The following is a 19128-nucleotide window of genomic DNA, read 5'->3' on the forward strand; positions in this document are numbered from 1 at the left end:
AAATTCTTGGTTGGCACTCATTATCTTTCAGTGTTTGAAATCCGTTGTTCCAGGATCTTCTCGCTTTCAGCATCTGTGATGAAAAATCAGCCGTTAATCTAATTGGTTTACCCCTGAATGTAATCAGCCTCCTTTCTCTTGTAGGTTTAATATTCTCTCTTTGTTCTGTATATTGGGTATCTTCATAACAATGTGTCTTTGAGTTGGTCTACTGTGGTTTTGTATGCTCGGTGTCCTGTATGCATCTAGAATTGGACATCTGTTTCCTTTTTCATGTCTGGAAAGTTTTCTAAAATTATTTCATTCAACAGATTCTCATTCCATTGCTTTGTACCTCTATACCTTCCTCTATCCCGATAACCCTGAAGTTTGTTTTTTTATGTTATCTCATGTCTCTTGGATGTTTTGCTCATGGTTTCTTACCAGCCTTTCTGAGTTGGCTATAATCTTTTCAAGATGATATATTTTGTCTTCACTGTCTGATGTTCTGACATTCATTTAGAGTATCTATTAGTGATACTCTAGTTTGAGTTTTTAATTTGGTTTATAGTTTCCTTCATTTCTAGGATTATTGTTTGAATTTTTTTCTAATCTCTATCTCCAGGTAGAGTTGTTTATTTGCTTCTTGAATCTGCTTATGTGATTCATTTTCAATGTGTTCTTTCATTGTTTGCATTTGCTTTCTAATGACCTCTTTACAATTCCATTCCATCTGAGTAAGTTATTCCTTGAGTTCTTTATCTGACCATTTTTTTGATGCCGCTAGGTTCTCCTGTAGATTTAGGCTGTCCTGCATTGTTTGTAGTCCTTTTCTTCCTTGTTTTTTCATGATGCTCATTTTACTTCTGGCTCTGTTTGACTGCTGAGTTACTGTTTACTCCTATAAATTTATTTTGGTTTTGTATATCTCTGGGGTCTCTCCTTTGTGATGGTAGACTATGTCTAGAGATGTTGGGCTTTATTGTACTTTAAAGCAGATCCCTTCATTTCATAAAATGCGTACGGATTCTGATGGCATATAGCGATCTGCCATTTGGTCTCGGCACTTTATGTTTAGGTCGAGTGATGTGAAGGTATAGGAGTTGGTATATCTTGCAACCTTGGAAGATTGCTCTACTGAAGGGGGATATTAACAGGAGAATGGTCCGAGGTATTTGGGGGTATCTAGGGACTTGGGAGCACTATAGATCACCTCAGAACTTTTACCTATATACATTTATTAAACTACACATAAATGGAGTCGTAATGCTTGGCAGGAAAGGTTTAAGAAGTGGAAGGGAGAAGTAACTAAAGAGAATGAGAGAAAGGAGAAAATAGGTAGAATACAATAAAAGTGGAAAAAGGAAATTGAAAAGAAATTAAAAAAGAGATAAATGCATTCTTAGAGTTCGATTAACTTCTCTTCCATTAGGTGGAGCTGTGCCCACTGGGCCAAGCTTCTCCTCTCAATATGAAGGAAACAATCCCTGTGAGGTGGCTCTTCCTCCCCCACTCTGTGGCTCTTCAATCCTGTTCGCCCAGGGCCTTTCCTGGTCTCCAGCCACCTCCCCGCTTCTCTTGCTAGCCAGGCCCCGCTCACTGGTGACTGGTGACTTTCACCACAGAACTAGCTACACACCAGGCCTGCTTCTCCCTGGGTCCCTATTTTCTTGAACGACTGGGCACTCTCTCTGTTTGCCATTCACCCATACCCCAAGGTTGTGGTGCGCGGGGCTGGGGGCCCTCAGCTTATTTTGTCTGATTCCCTCCGGCAGCCACACCCCCGGGAGGTGGTGAAAGAGGCCTCAGTTGTTAGCGCTGGTGGGAGTGGTTGCCGGGAGTCAGGTGCCCCTCCTGACTCTCTTGGGTCTGACAGTCATGCTCAGAGAGAGCTGGGAGGGGCCCTTGAAATTTCCTGGCTGTGTGGAGAGGGGGGGCCGAAGGTCATACACCTGCAGTCAGTGCTCTTACTATGGAGCTATCCCATCTTCAGAATTCTGGTGACATCAGTTCTCTGCCATGGTGGATGCTTTTATCTCTGTCTGGGTGTCTGATGGGAAGGGTGCGTCCAATCTGTCTCTCCCAGGTCCCACCTCAGCTCTGGGTCTGCTGGCCTATGGAAACTGAAGAGTTGTTTCTCTATTCCCCTCAAGCATCTCTGTAGCACTGAGTTGTAGCGGTTTGGTGGCGGAACACAAACAATCAGCCAGAAACTGCACACTGGCCACCTGAATTCACCCCCGCCAAGCTCAGTGTGGCCTCTGAGTGGCTCAAACTGCTTGCCCAAGATCCACTTCAGCTCACCATTGCCAAATGTTCCTGAGCAAACAGCGTTCAGTCAATCTGACATCTCTCTTTGCCACTGCAGCTGAGGAAGTCACAAGATGGATCTCTCAGCACCCGCCGCCATGTTAAAATCCCCCCCTTTTCCAAATATTCACTCTTTATAGTGCACATGATGATGTCTACTCTCAGAAAAATGACTAAGGATCTTCACAAAGCTGCCCCTGCTTACCTTAAACATTGTACCCTGGTACTCTACTCTCTGCCTCCCTCTTCTAAAGAACCAGCTCCTAATGCCTCATCACTATCATCACCCTACACAGTTCTTTCTGTTCTTACCACTGCCTAAAAGGAGAGACTTCATTCTCCTGTTTTCTGCACCTTTCTTATTTGCTATTAGATTTCTATGTTCCCGGACCTAACAGGACTTTAGGAAATTATAGCATTTTTTTTTCCCTTCTCACAGTAACACCTGTGCCTAAGTATTATTTGTTGTATTTCATAAATGGGAAAACTGGATGCTACGAGTTTATTTTATTTATGTTATTTTTTAAATATATGGCAGTGGAATGCATTACAATTCATATTACACATATAGAGCACAATTTTTCATATCTCTGGTTATATAAATATAAAGTATATTCACACCAATTTGTGTCTTCATACATGCACTTTGGATAATGATGTCCATCACATTCCACCATCCTTGCTAATCCCCTCCCACCCCTCTGCCTTATCTAGAGTTTATTTATTCCTCCCATACCATATCCCACTTGTTCATTCACTTGTATTTTGTCCCTTTCCCTTTGTTCTATAATCAGAATTATGACATTCACAACTGTACTCTAAATGTGTATTCTAAAGCCACTTTTCTCAATTAAGTAAGCTCTCAGAAGATAGCAATTTTTATTTAATCCATGTTCTATACTTGGATGCTCCTGATATCATCAAAGCAGAATGCGAAGGTAGATTTCAGGAACATTTTGGGTGGGTCTATCCTAGGGACTGAGTTTGGAAAAGTGCTCTGATTTTCTCACTTGTTCAAATTGACCAAGACACTCTCTGGAGTCATATCTGAGATTATTGGAAAGGAAAAGCCTTTCCAGTGGTGGTATGTTTCCTATGCATGTTACCTCTCAGATTCATGCTGAGAGTCATTTTCCTAATCATATATGTAAGTGGAATGGAAAACCGATACAGAACTGTCCTTTTTCCAGTTTTAAGCCCTGAATTCTAGTTTTTCATAAAGCCCTATGATGGGTAGAAGGCTCCTCCCGCCCGCCCCAGTCTTTTATAGTACAATCTGTGTTTGGAAAGCTTGAGATTTTCAAAGTGGAAGTCCTTTGATCAGATTTGTTGTCTTTATTTTTGTCTTTATTTGCTGTGTCAGAAATGTATGATTTAAAAATATGTACAGAGTATGGAAAGTTAATCTTTGGAAGATATCGAAGATAAAATGCATTTTGGGGTAGAGTGGTGGCTAAGAGATCAGAAAGTAACTGTATTTTATGAAAAAAAAAAGAAAGAACTTTCCCTCTTATCTTCAAAATATCCATGAACACAGTCAATTTCCTCCTACCTCAGAGGAAAAGTCATTTTGATGCCAGGTAACTGGACATTTGCTTTCATTTGCAACTTAAAATACTACTATAGCTGGGGATCCAACATGGAATTATTTTTTTCTGTGGGAGAGCCAGTCTCATGGCTTTCATTCTGTTTTTGTTTGTTTCCCCATCACCAAACTACCCAACACAAAGCCACAGGTTTTACCATTTGGATAAGTACTCACTCTTGGCGTCCAGATTTGACAATTTCTTTTGTGAAAAGAGGAGTGGTGGGAAGCCAGAAACTCTGTCCCTGTCATTGTTTTATTCAAGAGCTCCCACTGATGGCATTGAAACAACTCTCTGCTATCTTTTCTGAAACTTTATTCCATCAAATATTTCCTTTTCCTTCTGAATTAACAACTACCAATACCACTTGGGAATGCTTAATCTAAACTTTAAAGACATGCTTAGATCCTTCTCACTTTTGAAAACATACCAATAGCTTCTTTACCTTATTTTTTCCCCTCAAAAAAGCAAAAAGCACATTTTCACTTGCAGTCTGAATTTCCTAGACATATCATATTTTGAATGATATCTGGAAAATTTTACTTGGATATTTTGTCAATATCTCAGGGTTAAAACTTTAAGTATAAATCTATTTTGAAATCCTCTTCTCTCTCCCATTCTCATCTCTAATTTCTCAGTAAAGTTTATTTTTTCTGTCACACAAGCTCAAAATTAGAAACTAATCACTAACACTGTGACATAAGATTGAAGGCCCTGTCTTATTCATCTTTCTTCAGTGTGTTTCACATTACCTTGATTGATAACAAGTGGCAAGTACATGTTTGGGTATGGTTAAATAATGAATCCTGAGTGCTTATTTTCTGTCATCATCCACATGTAATTCTTCTGACTTTGATTATGGAATGTCATTTCAAATCATTTTTGTACCAGGGACTGACGCCATGGGTGCTTAATCACTGAACTACAGCTACATCCCCAGGCCTTTTTAATTTTTTTTATACAGGCTCATGCTAAGTTGCATAGAGCCCCACACTAAGTTGCTGAGACTCGCTTTGAATTTGCAATCCTTCTGTCTCAGCCTCCCAAGCCACTGGGATTACAGCCATATGTCACCATCAATTCATGTCTTAATGTCCATAATAAATAAAGAAATGGCCCTTGACATAAGGAAAGGGATCACAATCTAAGGAGCAGGCAAAAGCTTGATGAAATTTGGAGACAGGACAATTCAGAGGGTCCTTCTGAAGAGTCATCCAGATGATGGAGTAAGGAGCAGCCTCCACAGAGACCAGGAGTACTTCTGTCTCACCTTCCTTTTTCATAGTGAACTGTCTGAAGCTGTGCTTCTCAGAGAAGGAGAAGAGAGGATTAATAGTATAGAACTCAAGGGAGCTTAAGAGCAGGTCATCTTTGCACAATATTCCTGTGACAGATTAGCTCATAGCCTGATAAGAGCAGTATAAATCAAGAGACTGACATGGGCCAGCTGAAGGTAGCCAGCCCACTCAGACCTCCAGATGTGGAAGGGTACTGGTAGACCCAAATTCTTATCATTCCCAAAGCCTCTGGACCTCTCTCAATTTTCTTCCCAGGATAAGAAAATATTTCTCCTGTCTTCTAAGATTCAAGGTATGTTCTGCTTTTGAAAAGCTCTTCAAAGACCCTGCCTTCCATTTGAAGAAGCACCCACAAGTTTTCATCTTATTCCTGGTGTCCCCAGTCTCTGTCACTAGGGTGAGATAATCATAGTCCTCTCCAGAGGAACCAAAACAAAGAAAGTCTTTTTGAGACTTTACAAGGAAAAACAATAGCAAATAATTGAGTAAGTGAATGGCAGACCCCATGGCTTTAAAATGAAATCCTCTTTGGGGAGGGAAGAAATTATTGCTCTTGGCATCTGTCAAGGGCTTCTCTGCCTCTATACTCTAGTGCTGCCTGAAGAATGAAACTAAAGAATCCTCAACTTAGGTCCTGTCCAGGTCTGAGGAGTAGAGGGCTGGGCATTCCTTGGGTCTACATGGAATTGGCTAAACCATACCCTTATTATTCCTGAAGCTCTCCATATAGCTTTGTCTTCTAAACACAGAAGAAAGGAAGCAAGAGAGGAATTAAAGAAGAAAGGGACAAAGGGTTCCATTAGGTAAATATGCTTTTGGATGCAGGTGGAGTAGATTAGTGGCTGTAAACAGGCCACTAATTATTATTATTACTCTTGGACTCTGTGGCTCATAGTCCTGGCATTTCTACTTACTGGCTCTGTATAATCTAACCACTCTGTTCTCTCTAATCTTCCTTTTGTTATTGGTAAAATACGTAGGAGAATACCAATTACTCTTCAGTATTTTTTAAAAGAATGATATGAAATGATGAATGTAAACCATTCAACATAGTGCCCAGCACAGGACACATGCTCAGATAATTCTTGTTGTTAATGACAATGATGATGTTGATGATGTTAATAATTTTAACGATGTGATGTTGTTGTTGTTGATGATGTTGATGATGATGATAATGATGATGATGTTGGTGATTATTTTAAAATTTCATTGAGACAGGTTTGGGCTCCAGTGTAAACCCGAAGTCCACCACATCAAGGATACATACTTTCTGTGATCATATACTTCAGTACTTCATTGTAAGGTAGTTTATATTTCCAGTTTTATTGGGATACTTTTTATGGCATCGTCCAACAACGACTCCACTGCACTGATCTCTGAATTCCTCCTCATCTGCTTCCCTAACTACCAGAGTTGGCAGCACTGGCTGTCCATGCCCCTGAGCCTCCTTTTCCTCCTGGCCATGGGGGCCAACACCACCCTCCTCATCGTCATCTGGCTGGAAGCCTCACTGCATGAGCCCATGTACTACCTGCTCAGCCTCCTCTCCCTGCTGGACATTGTGCTCTGCCTCACTGTCATCCCCAAGGTCCTGGCCATCTTCTGGTTTGACCTCAGACCCATCAGCTTCTTTGCCTGCTTCCTCCAGATGTTCATCATGAACAGTTTCCTGATGATGGAGCCCTGCACTTTCATGTTGATAGCCTATGACCGCTATGTGGCCATCTGCCATCCACTGGGGTACACTTCCATCATCACTGGCCAGTTTGTGGTCAGGGCTGCTGTCTTTGTTATAGCCAGAAATGCCCTCTTTTCTCTTCCAGTTCCCATCCTTTCTGCTAGACTAAGATACTGTGCAGGAAACATCGTCAAGTACTGCATCTGTACTAACCTGTCTGTGTCCAAACTATCTTGTGATGACATCATCTTCAACCGACTCTATCAGTTTGTGGCAGGCTGGACGCTGCTGGGTTCTGACCTCATCCTTATTGTTCTCTCCTACTCCTTTATATTGAAAGTTGTGATAAGGATCAAGGGTGAGGGTGCTGTGGCCAAGGCCCTGAGCACATGTGGGTCCCACTTCATCCTCATCCTCTTCTTCAGCACAGTGCTGCTGGTTCTGGTCATCACTAACCTGGCCAGGGAGAGAATTCCCCCTGATGTCCCCATCCTTCTCAACATCCTGCACCACCTCATTCCCCCAGAGCTGATCCCCATTGTTTATGGTGTAAGGACTAAGGAAATCAAGCAGGGAATCCAAAAACTGCTGAGAAGCTTTTAAGAAGTCAAATGAGTGAGACCTGACCTTGGAAACAGAAATTGACAATGGGAATTAATTTTCACAATGCATAGGAAATTTAAATATTTCATGTAAGAGTAAGTTTGTATGTTGCTTTGCTCAATTGCTGACTATGGGAGATTAATATATTGATGCCTGTTTTCTGTTACACTAACTAGAAGCTTGACTTTTGCCTTTTGGAATAACTTGTAAGTTTTTTTCTGGCCTTCTCAATTGAAAGGGACTTATCAAGGCATAACTTCAGGAACTTGGAGTGATATGGTTTGTCAAATAAAGAACAAATGTTATTTCAATGGTTGTAAATGCCCTTTAGTTTTCTAAACTGTTTAACTCATATGTGTTAGATCTCTTTATTCTCCTTGATATGGCTGAACCTGGTTTTGTGCCATCACTGAGTCTCTTGTGGAGCTACAGAGGTTGATTCCAGAACTTTGGTCTTATTGAGTGGCATGTGTTATACACTGCTTCTTTTCTCCCTGAGAAAAGGCCACTTCTCTGCTACATAAATTTTCTGTATTTTTTTCCTTATTTGTAGTAAATTTTGTTAAATTCTAGGATGATTTATATTTGCATGGGTACATGTTTTTAATCTATTTTTAATTGATTTATTTTAGTTATAGATAACATTAGGGTACATTTTGATATAATCACAAAAGCATGGAATATAATTTGCTCTAGTTTATTCCCTAGCACCCCCAGCTCCACCCGTCCATGCTTCTCTCCCTGTAGTCTAATGATCTTTCTGGTGTTTATTTATAGTATTTTTAAAAATTAGTGTTTTGTGTGTATACTTGTTGGAATTCTCTGTGGTGAACTCATGTATGTACACATGAACGTTCAGTCAAATTCATTCCATTCTTTTTCCCTTTTCCTGTATTTCTTTCCTTCTCCTCCCCAATCCCCTTTGCCTACTCTACTTATATTTCTTCCACTTTGATTAAAGATTTCTCTCCTTTTGTTTTCTTTTCTCTTTCCTTCTCACCTTATTTTAGATTAGTTTCTTCATAACAGTGAAAACATTTGGCCTTTGACTCTCCGAACTGACTTATTTCACTTTGCATTATATCCTCCAGTTCCATCTTTTTGCTGGCAAATGCCATAATTTCATTCTTCTTCATTACAACTGAGTAATATTCCCTTGTGTATATATGCCACATTTTTCTTTATCCATTCATCTGTTGAAGGAAACCTAGGTTGCATCCATAGTTTGGCTATTGTGCTGCTTTTCAGAGTGGTTGTACTAAATTGCAGTCTCACCAACCAAATTTATGAACATAAATTTTTCCCCAAATCCTTTCCAACATTTTTTATTATTTGCTATTTTGACAGGAGTGTGTCTTATTTTAAGTGAAATATTATGGTTCCCCCCAACCCAGTTATCAGTGTCTAATTTCATACTGTCTTACCTGGTTTCTCTCTCAGATTTCAGGTAGCATCGACATTCCCATACTTTCCTTCATTTTTTAGATATACCTTAAATTGTACTCCTCATCCTATTTGAAGCCCTGTTGTGTCAGTCTTCATATCTTGTCCTGGGGCCAGTGTAGTTTTCTATAGAATGCAGGCATTTGAATTAGTGGGTGGCTAAACGAGAACAAATGTTTTTAACTCTTTAGAGTTCTCATCCCAATCATGCTCTGAAAGTGATTGTGACTGATTGATTGGTGGTGATTGATTGATATTTCCTGGTATTAATTTACATTAGTAACCAGGTCCCTTTTGGGATAGTAATTGAGGGCTTCATATATAGTATTTTATGAGTCGTTTGAGAATGCTTTCCAACTTAGCTGATCTGGGTTGACCCAACATTTCTTGGAGGACTTATAAAGTAATTTATCATTCCTATGATGTTGTCTTTCATCAAAATAATATCTTTAATCTCCATTTTCTGTTTTGCAACTCCCAAGACAGAGCCCAATCAAAACACAACATTTTTCAAGCACTCTTCCCTTCATTTGTTCTTCTGCCAGCTCCTAACTCATGCTTCTCTAGATGTTCCCTACTTGATGGTATATATATATATATATATATATATATATATATATATATATATACTTTAAATATATATATATATTTAAAGTAGCCTTTTCCACACAGAAAACTTCACACTAATGTCTTTATTTGATAAACTGAGCCCACTCTACCAGTCTCAGTTTAGACTCTACTTACTCCACAGTGCCTTATTTTATTCACCCTAATGGAATTGATCTGGCCATCTTGAGTCATGAGTATATGTTCATTTCTCACAGATATTAGATTGTAATTGCCTCTGAATCTGGTCAAGAGTTTTACTAATCTTTCAATTTATAGAATTGATAATACAGTTGTTTACATGTTGTTACATTTGGTGAATAAAAGTTAATAAAACATCACAGTTTGTTTCTTGTTTTCTTTGAAAAGGGCTCAGAGAATCAAGTCATTAATATATTCTCCAAAACACTTAGCAAAACGCTGCATATAACTTACAGTTCAATACAAACTTAAATATCATTAAATTCTAAGGTTTCTTATTTTGGCAGTATATATATATATATATATATATATATATATATATATATATATATATATACATTTTTTTTTCTACTGGGGATAGAAGCCAGAAGCAATTTACCATTAGCTACATGAACAGGTTTTTTTTTTTAAGTTAGAGTCTCACTAAGTTACAGATGTTAGCCTTCAACTTGGCCATGACTCAGTCTCCTGAGTCACTGGAATTACAGATGTGTGCCATTGCACCTGCTAAATCTGCTTATCTTGAAATGAGACTGATTTATTTAAACCCCTGAGCACATCAGTTTGGCCATTTATAAGATGTGTGACTTTTGACTCACAGATCTCAATCTGAGTTAGTATTCTCATTTAAAGAAGGATGATATCTCCTCTATTATTATGCAGTTTTTCTTGATTTTTCAATGTGCTAGATGACCTAATTTATGAAGAGTTTTTCAACCAGAGTCTAACTTGTAAGTAGAAACCCACTTTATTATTTTCCCCTGTACATTTCCATCTCTACTGTTTTCAAAGGAATGTATCTTCATTATCATATACCCCTGTGTAATGAGATCAGAAAGACACATGGGTTAGAAGTCTGTAGGTCAAACCAGAAGCAAAGTACAGTTCAGGCATGTATTGAGAAAGGAGTCTAAAGGGAGACGCTAAGTGTGAAGAGTTGTTCTTCAATTTTTACATCAGATCATAAGGGTTCAAAATGTATAAGTTTTTGTCATTTTACCTGATGAGATTTGCTATTAACAAGGGTGATATGAGTTACACTAAGACCTTTGGTACAAGAATGATGAGGTTCAGGGGAGAGTGGTAGAGCTAAAAACGCCTACTTGAGAACCAGATTGTCCAACCTGGGAGAATGGAGGTCAGAAGGGAGCAATGCTACAGGGATGTCAATCTGATGTCTAAAACTAGGGGAGCTAGCCTAGAGCTGAGCTAGTGGAGGCAGGATCAAGATTAGTCTCACATCAGTGCTCACATGTAGACATTTGAGAAAAGAGTGAATTTACTTCTTTAATGAGGGAATTTGTCATAATAAGATTCTACTTCTCCACCTGGAGTTGTGCAAATGGAACCATATGTAGATGTGTTCATCTGTAAGAAGTGACATTTGGCCTGTGTTTAGGCAAAACATGGGAAAATTAGTGATGCAGGTTGCTGGAAGGTCAAAGAAACATACTCATAAAATTAAAATTCCATTTGGTGTTTAGTTTGATCCTTCACCTCTTCACTAAGTGTCATTTCACAGTCAATCCTACTCCTGCCTTGGAAAGTTCATTCCCTTATCTTACATCTTTCTGCCCAGGGAGGGATGAACATTTGGGATAACAACCACCAAAGGAGCAAAGTGAGAGGTAACAGATAAAGTGAACTCAGATTTTTGTCTCATCACTATTCAGTTTTTTTTCCTATACCTCTTACTGATTCTCTGAGAAAATGTGCAAAATGTCCTGAGATTAGAGGTGGAGCAGAGGATTGAAATGCTGATAACAGAAGGCTGATAGAAGAGCTAAGGTGTTTAGTAGTTGTGTTCAAAGGAGTAAAGAACAAGGAGAATTATTTCATTGTGTCTAAGACTCTAATAACAGAGAACATGTGACTATCAGACAAAGTAAGACAAAAGCGTTAGAAAAAAGGCAGGGACATATTTTCTGATTGATGTAAGAACATGTGTAATGTAACAGGAGTGAGAGAAAATACATAATATACTAGTGCAGCTGAAATAGTGTAAGGAAACAATGAAACTTAAGTCTAATATAATTAGTTTTTAAAATTCATAGACCTTCCTTGGGACCACAGAAGGACAGAGTGGAATGATCTAAATTGATTTTACTCATATTGTTCTGGAAGAAGCTTTGGGGAAGCATTTGAGGGGTTAGAATAGCAGCAAATGGATCACTCTAAGAGGATATTAAAGGACATGTACATCAATAGATGTAATTTTGTCTATTTCATTTCACCCACTCATAGCCCTCCCTTCTTACCAGCTCTGGTGTTATTTTTACATACACACCTGTTTTTATTTTTCTTTTGGATTGACTATTTTTAACTCTGTTTTATTTTCTCTGCCGAGTCTTCACCCCATAGATGAGAGGATTGCTTTTCTAGATTATGAGGGCAGGTGGCACAAGGAGGTACAGGGTGGCCAGAAGAACATGGACATGATGGGGTACATGGTGGCCAAAGCGGTGAGTGAGGAAGGAGAATATTCCAGGGACATAGAAGACCAAGATGACACAAACATGAGCCCCACATGTGCTAAAGGCCTTGAGTCGAGCCTCACTCCCTGGTACCTTGAGCACTGCCTGGAGGATGAGGGCATAGGAGACACCAATGGCCAGGACATCTATCCCAACCACCAGAAGTGCCACTGCCAGCCCATAGGCTCTGTTCACTGTGGTTTCTGAACAGGCAAGTTTTACCACAGCCATATGTTCACAATAGGCATGGCCTATGACTGTGGTCTGGCAGAAGATAAGGCTCTGAAGGAGGATGGGAAAGGGGATGAGGAGGATCAATCCACGTACCAGCACTGCCACCCCAATGCGCCCTATGGTCCCTGGATGCAGGATGGTCGAATGGTGCAGAGGATGGTAAATGGCCACATAGCGATCCAGAGCCATGGCCACCAGTACACTTGACTCCATGGAGGAGTAAGCATGAATGAAGAACATCTGGGTCAGGCAGACAATGTACCCAATCTCATGAGCATGGGCCAGGAGCACAGCAAGGGCTTTGGGTGCAGTGGAGGATGCCAGGACAAGGTCAATGGCAGCTAGCATGGCCAAGAAGAGGTACATGGGTTGGTGCAAGGATTGCTCAGCCCAGATGATGAAGATAATGGTAACGTTGCCCACTAGAGCAAGGAAGTAAAGGACACCCAAGGGGAAAGCTATCTAGTTCTGACTCTCCTCTAGACCTGGAATACCTACCAGGAAAAAAGAAGGCTGGGGTAGCCTCCAGCTGGAATTGCTAAGGGCCATCATAAAGGGCTTAGAGAGGCTAAAGGAACGAATGTCATGATTTTTTTTTCACTCCTGATATGTTACCACATAGTCCAGCTCTGGCTGCCCTCTGCACCAGAAGAATGAAGCACCTTGAGCTACAATACAAGAGAATACAGTTAGAGACAAGGAAAAATGTCTCCTTTCCTGGAGATACGCTTCTTATGGGTGAGACTTGCACATGTCTGAATTAGGATAAATCTAGTTTTACTCAGAGATAAGAATAAACACATGCTGCCTTTGGGAGAGATGCTTACACTTTACCATTCAATTATTTGTATTTCAGAACTGTTCATTTGAAAGAACTCTCCTCATTAATTCTCTGGATATTAATAACTCCATCTTTTACTTTTACTTTTACTTTTCACACTAGTCTCCTTCAGTTTCCACAACATGGCACTCTACAGTTGTTCCTCCTCTGACCCCAGGCCCACCATTCTCCACCTCATTAGAGATTGAGTCCAGGGTTCCATCCCCTCTTTCTTTCACAATATTATACATTGTCTCTGAATTGAGTCCACCCATTCACATGCTTTTAATGTTTAAATACTTCCATGTTTGCCAAAATTATGTTTTTAAGTCAAATATCTTTCTGAAACAAATGATATTTTTGTATTTACTTTACTACAGACTATACAGTAAACATATCCAAGACTGGACAAAGTTGCCTATTCTTCCCAAATTTTCTCTAAGTCTCGTCAATATTTTTGTGAGTTATACCACTATCTACTTTCCCAAGTTCATCCAGAAAGTTGGAAACTCTCCTTACTCATTTTTTCTTTCGTCCTTTTTGCCCCTTCACCAATTCCTATTTATTTATTTATTTTGCATCTCTTATAGCCTCTCCTTTTCCTGACCCCTGAATTCCCAGCTTTAGCTCACACTCTCTACTTCTTTCATCTGGACTTTGTCATTAGGTGTTTCTGCCTTAGCTTTGGGTCTCTCTGCAATGTACTCTTGATCCTGAAGTTAAAGGGTTTTTCCTAAAATGCAGATGTCATCATGTTACTCCAATGGTCAAAATTCTTCATGAATTCCCTGTATGAATAGTCATAGTTTTAGGACAAGCAAATGAAGTTTTGAAGACGGTCTTTTGAACATTCAACATCTTTACCTGAATTGACACTTCTCATCTACCAAACTAGAGTCCACTCTCTCTCACCCGTCAGGAAGATTCATTGACTGTATTAGGTTAATGCCTCTTATATTAGAAACTCTTAATATTATTATCCTTTGTTCATCCACAATTTCTGATTTATCACTACTATAAAATCCCTTTCAATATCTTAGTGGTTTGTTAGATAAATCAATCATGAAATTCACTCCAGTAAGATTGGCAGGCATTATCAAGTCAAACAGCAATAAGTGCTGGTGAGGATGTGGGGAAAAGGGTACACTTGTACACTGCTGGGTGGGACTGCAAATTGGTGCGGCCAATTTGGAAAGCAGTATGGAGATTCCTGGGAAAGCTGGGAATGGAACCACCATTTGACCCAGCTATTGCCCTTATCGAACTATTCCCTGAGGACCTTAAAATAGTGTACTATAGGGATACTGCCACATCAATGATCATAGCAGCACAATTCACAATAGCTACACTGTGGAACCAACCTAGATGCCCTTCAATAGATGAATGGACTAAAAAAAATGTGGCATTTATACACAATGGAGTATTACGCAGCACTAAAAATGACAAAATCATGGAATTTGCAGGGAAATGGATGGCATTAGACCAGATTATGCTAAGTGAAGCTAGCCAATCCTTAAAAAACAAATGCCAAATGTCTTCTTTGAAATAAGGTTAGCAACTATGAACAGAGCAGGGAGGAAGAGCATGAAGAAAAGATTAACATTAAACAGAGATGAGTGATGGGACTGAAAGGGAGAGAGAAGGGAAATTGTATGGAAATGGAAGGAGACCCTCATTGTTATACAAAATTACATATAAGAGGTTGTGAGGGGAAAGGGGGGTAAAAAAACAAGGGAGAGAATTGAACAACAGCAGATGGGGTAGAGAGGGAAGATGGGAGGGGAGGGGAGGTGGGATAGTAGGGGATAGGAAAGGTATCAGAATACAACAGTCACTAATATGGCATTATGTAAAAATGTGGATGTGTAACCAATGTGATTCTGCAATCTGTATTTGGGGTAAAAATGGGAGTTCATAACCCACTTGAATCAAATGTATGAAAGATGATATGTCATGAGCTTTGCAGTGTTTTGAACAACCAATTAAAAAAACTATAAAAAAATCTTAGTGGTTTGTTTCAACAGAAAGGATCATAGTTCATTATACTTGGTAATTACATGTTAGCATGGTAGACAATTCACAATGTAGTAAGATAAACACAAGCATTTGGGACTAAAGGATTCAGGTGCAAGCTGTGTCCATTTCATATTCTAGGAATGAATTGTTGGCCATCTACTTAAACTCTCAAAGGCTTTTTGTTAGGATAAATAAGATCAAATCACAGATTTATAATAAATATTAATAAAATACTACATGTAAATTCTTGATACATAAGTAATTCTATAAATGATAGTTATTAGAGTAATAATAAGGGATGAATTAGTATGAGATCACAGATTTCTTTCTTCTTTATCTAGATGAATCTCTTTCTGTGTTTCAGATTGTTGTTGTGTCTCTCATCATGATGCTATAATAACTCAGTCTCTGTCACCCTCCATGTAAACATCAAGTGCCAAATAACTAGGGTTCTACTTAACCACTTTTTAACCCCTCAAGCACCAACAGAAAAATATGAATCTGTATGGTTGTGTCTACATGTTGGTTTTAAAAGACAGATGGCACTCTGAAATAATGTTTTTCTGTGTTGTGGGTATACATATGCATATGTAAACATAATCAAGAAGGCCTCAGTTTTTGTGGACTGAGCACCCATAGATTATTCCTTGTGCCTTTTCCTAAGTCAATAATGATTAAATACTGCCACAAAACTCTAAAAATATCAGCAATAAAATATGAACTGTCTGGTGGTTATGTATCTCCCTGATTTGTTTTTCATCCAGAATCAGCTTAGAAAAGCAGTGACATTACTATTGAGATCTCCAGGGGAATCTCATAATTATAAAAATTTCATCATTTAGTACTTAACATTTCACCCAGTGAAACAGTTGATTGCTTTCTTAGCTACCCTCTTCTGCCAGGAGTTTAAGGCCATTTCCTGTCTCTTAGCTGAGAAGTGAAAGAGCAGCTACACATGTGCTGGGTGCCCTGGCCTTAACACAGGCAGTATCCAAGGAGCACTGAGGCTGAAGCCCACCTGTGGGTACAGGAGAGATGAGAGAAGCTGTGGTGAGTATAACTTGCCTCCTGTTTGTCCTGGGTGACTCCTGAGCCACAGTAAAAGCCTAGAACTGCTTGTTAAATATTAGCTGTTAAAGTAACAAGAATTGTCTCTGTGCTCCTTAGAGGAAAAGCAGAAGGGACTTTATTCCCAGGAACCTGAAGGTGAAGATGCCCTTAACTCTCTGACCAGGAAGCAAAGCAATAACTGAGCAAAGCACTGATGTTGCTCAGCTCCTACTTGTTTTTGTAAACCCAATGCAAGCAGCCTCTCTTCCATGAGGCTGTCCTCCAGTGCTGCAAGGCAGCAGGATGTGGCTCCTGCACTTTCCCATCACAGTCTCCTCACTGCTTTGTCAGTGCACTGATTACTCTGCTCTGTAAAACCAGTCAGTGTCAATCCTTGAGGAGTTGGGACTATGCCTTCCTTACTGGAGCAGCCCCAGCACAAACTTCAGAATGCCCTAGAATCTAGTTGGTACAAGGAATGTTGGCAAAATAAATACCCACATGACTAAATTAAAGAATGAATGAATAAGAACATGAATATCTTACAGGAACTGAGAATTTTTGTAACTTGATAAGTCAGAGGCTCAACTTAAGGCATAAGGATGATGTAACAGACAGTGGAGTGTTCTCTTGAGCAGGGAGGGCGCTAAGCCTCAGTGTTCTTCACCCTGCTTTGTGATAGAACTGGCCTTGCTGAACCTGTCTGACCTGAGAGGCGAGAGTGGAATCCCAGATGTTTGTCAGATATGAAGGAATTCCTATGATCATGAGGGATGACTACTGTCACTAAGCAGAAAGTCTTTTCTTTGATGTGACCTTACCCTTCTCCTTAATTCTCTTCTTGACACTGGCCTGGACTCTATGAGAGTGAGAAAGAGGGAGAGACAAGAGCACACATAGCTATTGGAGGAGGTCACAGAAGCAGAGTGTCCATGATACTGGCCTAATAAGAAAGAGGTAGAGCTCCAGAGAATAGACCTGAGACACACAGATAATTGATTCATTATGCCTGACAGCAATGATCGGTGGTCTCTTGAAAATGCACAGTTTAGTTGTAAGTCAGCCTTGAGAGAGACTCAGCAACACAGAGAGAATTGAGAAAAAGACAAAATGCCTGGACTCAGAAATCTTCCACTACAGCCTTACCTGCTCAGCTCCAGTGATTCCTAGACTCCCATGAAGTCCTTCTGCACTAGTTGGGCACTGCTAAGAGCCACAGCCAAGTAATATAATGCATGGCATTTTTGGTTGAAATGTGATGCCAGCTAGCCATTGAGATGATATGATTATGTTAAGATTTGCATTCTTATGGTTATTGGACTCCTGCTGTCCACCTCAGCCTGCTATGGGACTCCTGGAGAGTTCCCATTGGTCGGGAAGTGTGGTAAGAGGGAATTCCGGATGAGGAATTTCCTCTGGGGATCCGGGAGAAGGTGGTGTGTGTGGATCGGCAAGCTTCCTGGGCTCATACGGGGTATTGTTGGCAGTTTCATAAAATAAAGTTTGTTCCTGCTTGAGTGGCTCATGATTTTGTGCCCAACCAGACTTCGGCAATTGGTGGCCCATACGGGGAACGTCTGAAGCTTGGAGGTGAGTAAAATTGCTCACCCCTGAGGGAAGGCGAGAGAATGAATGACCATTTCAAAAAACAATGTGTTCTTGTTTTGATTTATTTTGTTTTTATTTCAAGCTGCCTATCCCTAGAATTTTCTCAGGCAACCTGGGAAAAATGGTTGGCTCAAGGTTTGAAGTTGTTCAGCCCTGAGAAAGAGAAAATTGATACAACTATTTTTTGTTTCATTCTGTTTCAGTTTTGTTTTATGCTATCTTATTGGGTTGTGTTACCTTTATAGTAGATTAGAAGCTAGTAAAAAACAAACTGAAAGACAAGTAAATTGTTAGAGGTCCAGACTATGGTAGAAAACATGTTAGTTCAAGTAAAAGAGAAGGTCTCTCGAGCTAGTCAGACAGAGGAAAATTTGAAGGAAGAAAGCTTAGAGGAAAAACAACCATCAAGCGGGGAATTACAACAGGAGGCTGCTACTAACTCCGTTCTATCACCAGAGGGCATAATTCAATCAACAGCTCCATCTACAGCTGAGCGGCCCTCAACTCCCAGAGTTGATGGACGGAATCCTGAGGCAGGACCCCAAAGGTTAGCATGCCCTGTACTTGAGCAGGCAGGAGGGCAATGAATTCACTGTGCTTTAGATTTCAAAACAGTGAAGCAATTAAAGGAGGCTGTAACAACTTATGGGCCATAAGCACCCTTCACTGTGAGCATGGTCGAATCCATTACCAACTTAGACATAACGCCAGCAGATTGGGCTAACATGTGTCGATCTGTGCTAAATGGAGGACAATATTTGTTATGGAAGGTTGCCAATGAGGAATTTTGCATGGAGACAGCTAGGCGAAAAGGAGCAGCCAGTTACCCTCAAAGAAATATAGATATGTTGTTAGGAAAAGGACCTTATGAGGGTAAACAGCAACAAATTGAATATGATCCCGGTATACGCACAAATTGCTGTAGATGCAGTTAGGGCATGTAAAACATTACAGGGGCATGGAGATTTACAAGGACAATTATCTAAGTTAATACAAGGAACAAATGAACCTTACGCTGAATTGGTAGATAGGCTTATTCAAACAGCTTCTAGAATATTTGGGGATACAGAACAGGCAATGCCATTTATAAAACAACTGGCTTATGACCAAGCAAATCCTTGCTGCAGAGAGGTCATTAGACCATGGAGACATGAAGATTTAAACACATGTATTAAATTATGTAGAGACATTAAGTCTTGGCAGCTGCAGTACAACAGGCTTT

General features: G+C 39.9%; 1 protein-coding gene and 1 pseudogene across 1 annotated transcript; one reads left to right on the top strand and one right to left on the bottom strand.

The window, feature by feature from the left end:
• Positions 1–6512: 6512 nt before the first annotated feature.
• Positions 6513–7454, top strand: LOC144254495 (olfactory receptor 56A4-like). The gene has a single exon (XM_077797738.1). It carries the CDS (start codon positions 6513–6515, stop codon positions 7452–7454), a length of 942 nt encoding a protein of 313 aa, XP_077653864.1.
• Positions 7455–12034: 4580 nt separating this feature from the next.
• LOC144254272 (olfactory receptor 52L1-like) lies at positions 12035–12964 on the bottom strand (annotated as a pseudogene).
• Positions 12965–19128: the final 6164 nt, after the last annotated feature.

Source organism: Urocitellus parryii, chromosome 4 (genome assembly GCF_045843805.1).
Source record: "Urocitellus parryii isolate mUroPar1 chromosome 4, mUroPar1.hap1, whole genome shotgun sequence".
Lineage (NCBI taxonomy): Eukaryota > Metazoa > Chordata > Mammalia > Rodentia > Sciuridae > Urocitellus > Urocitellus parryii.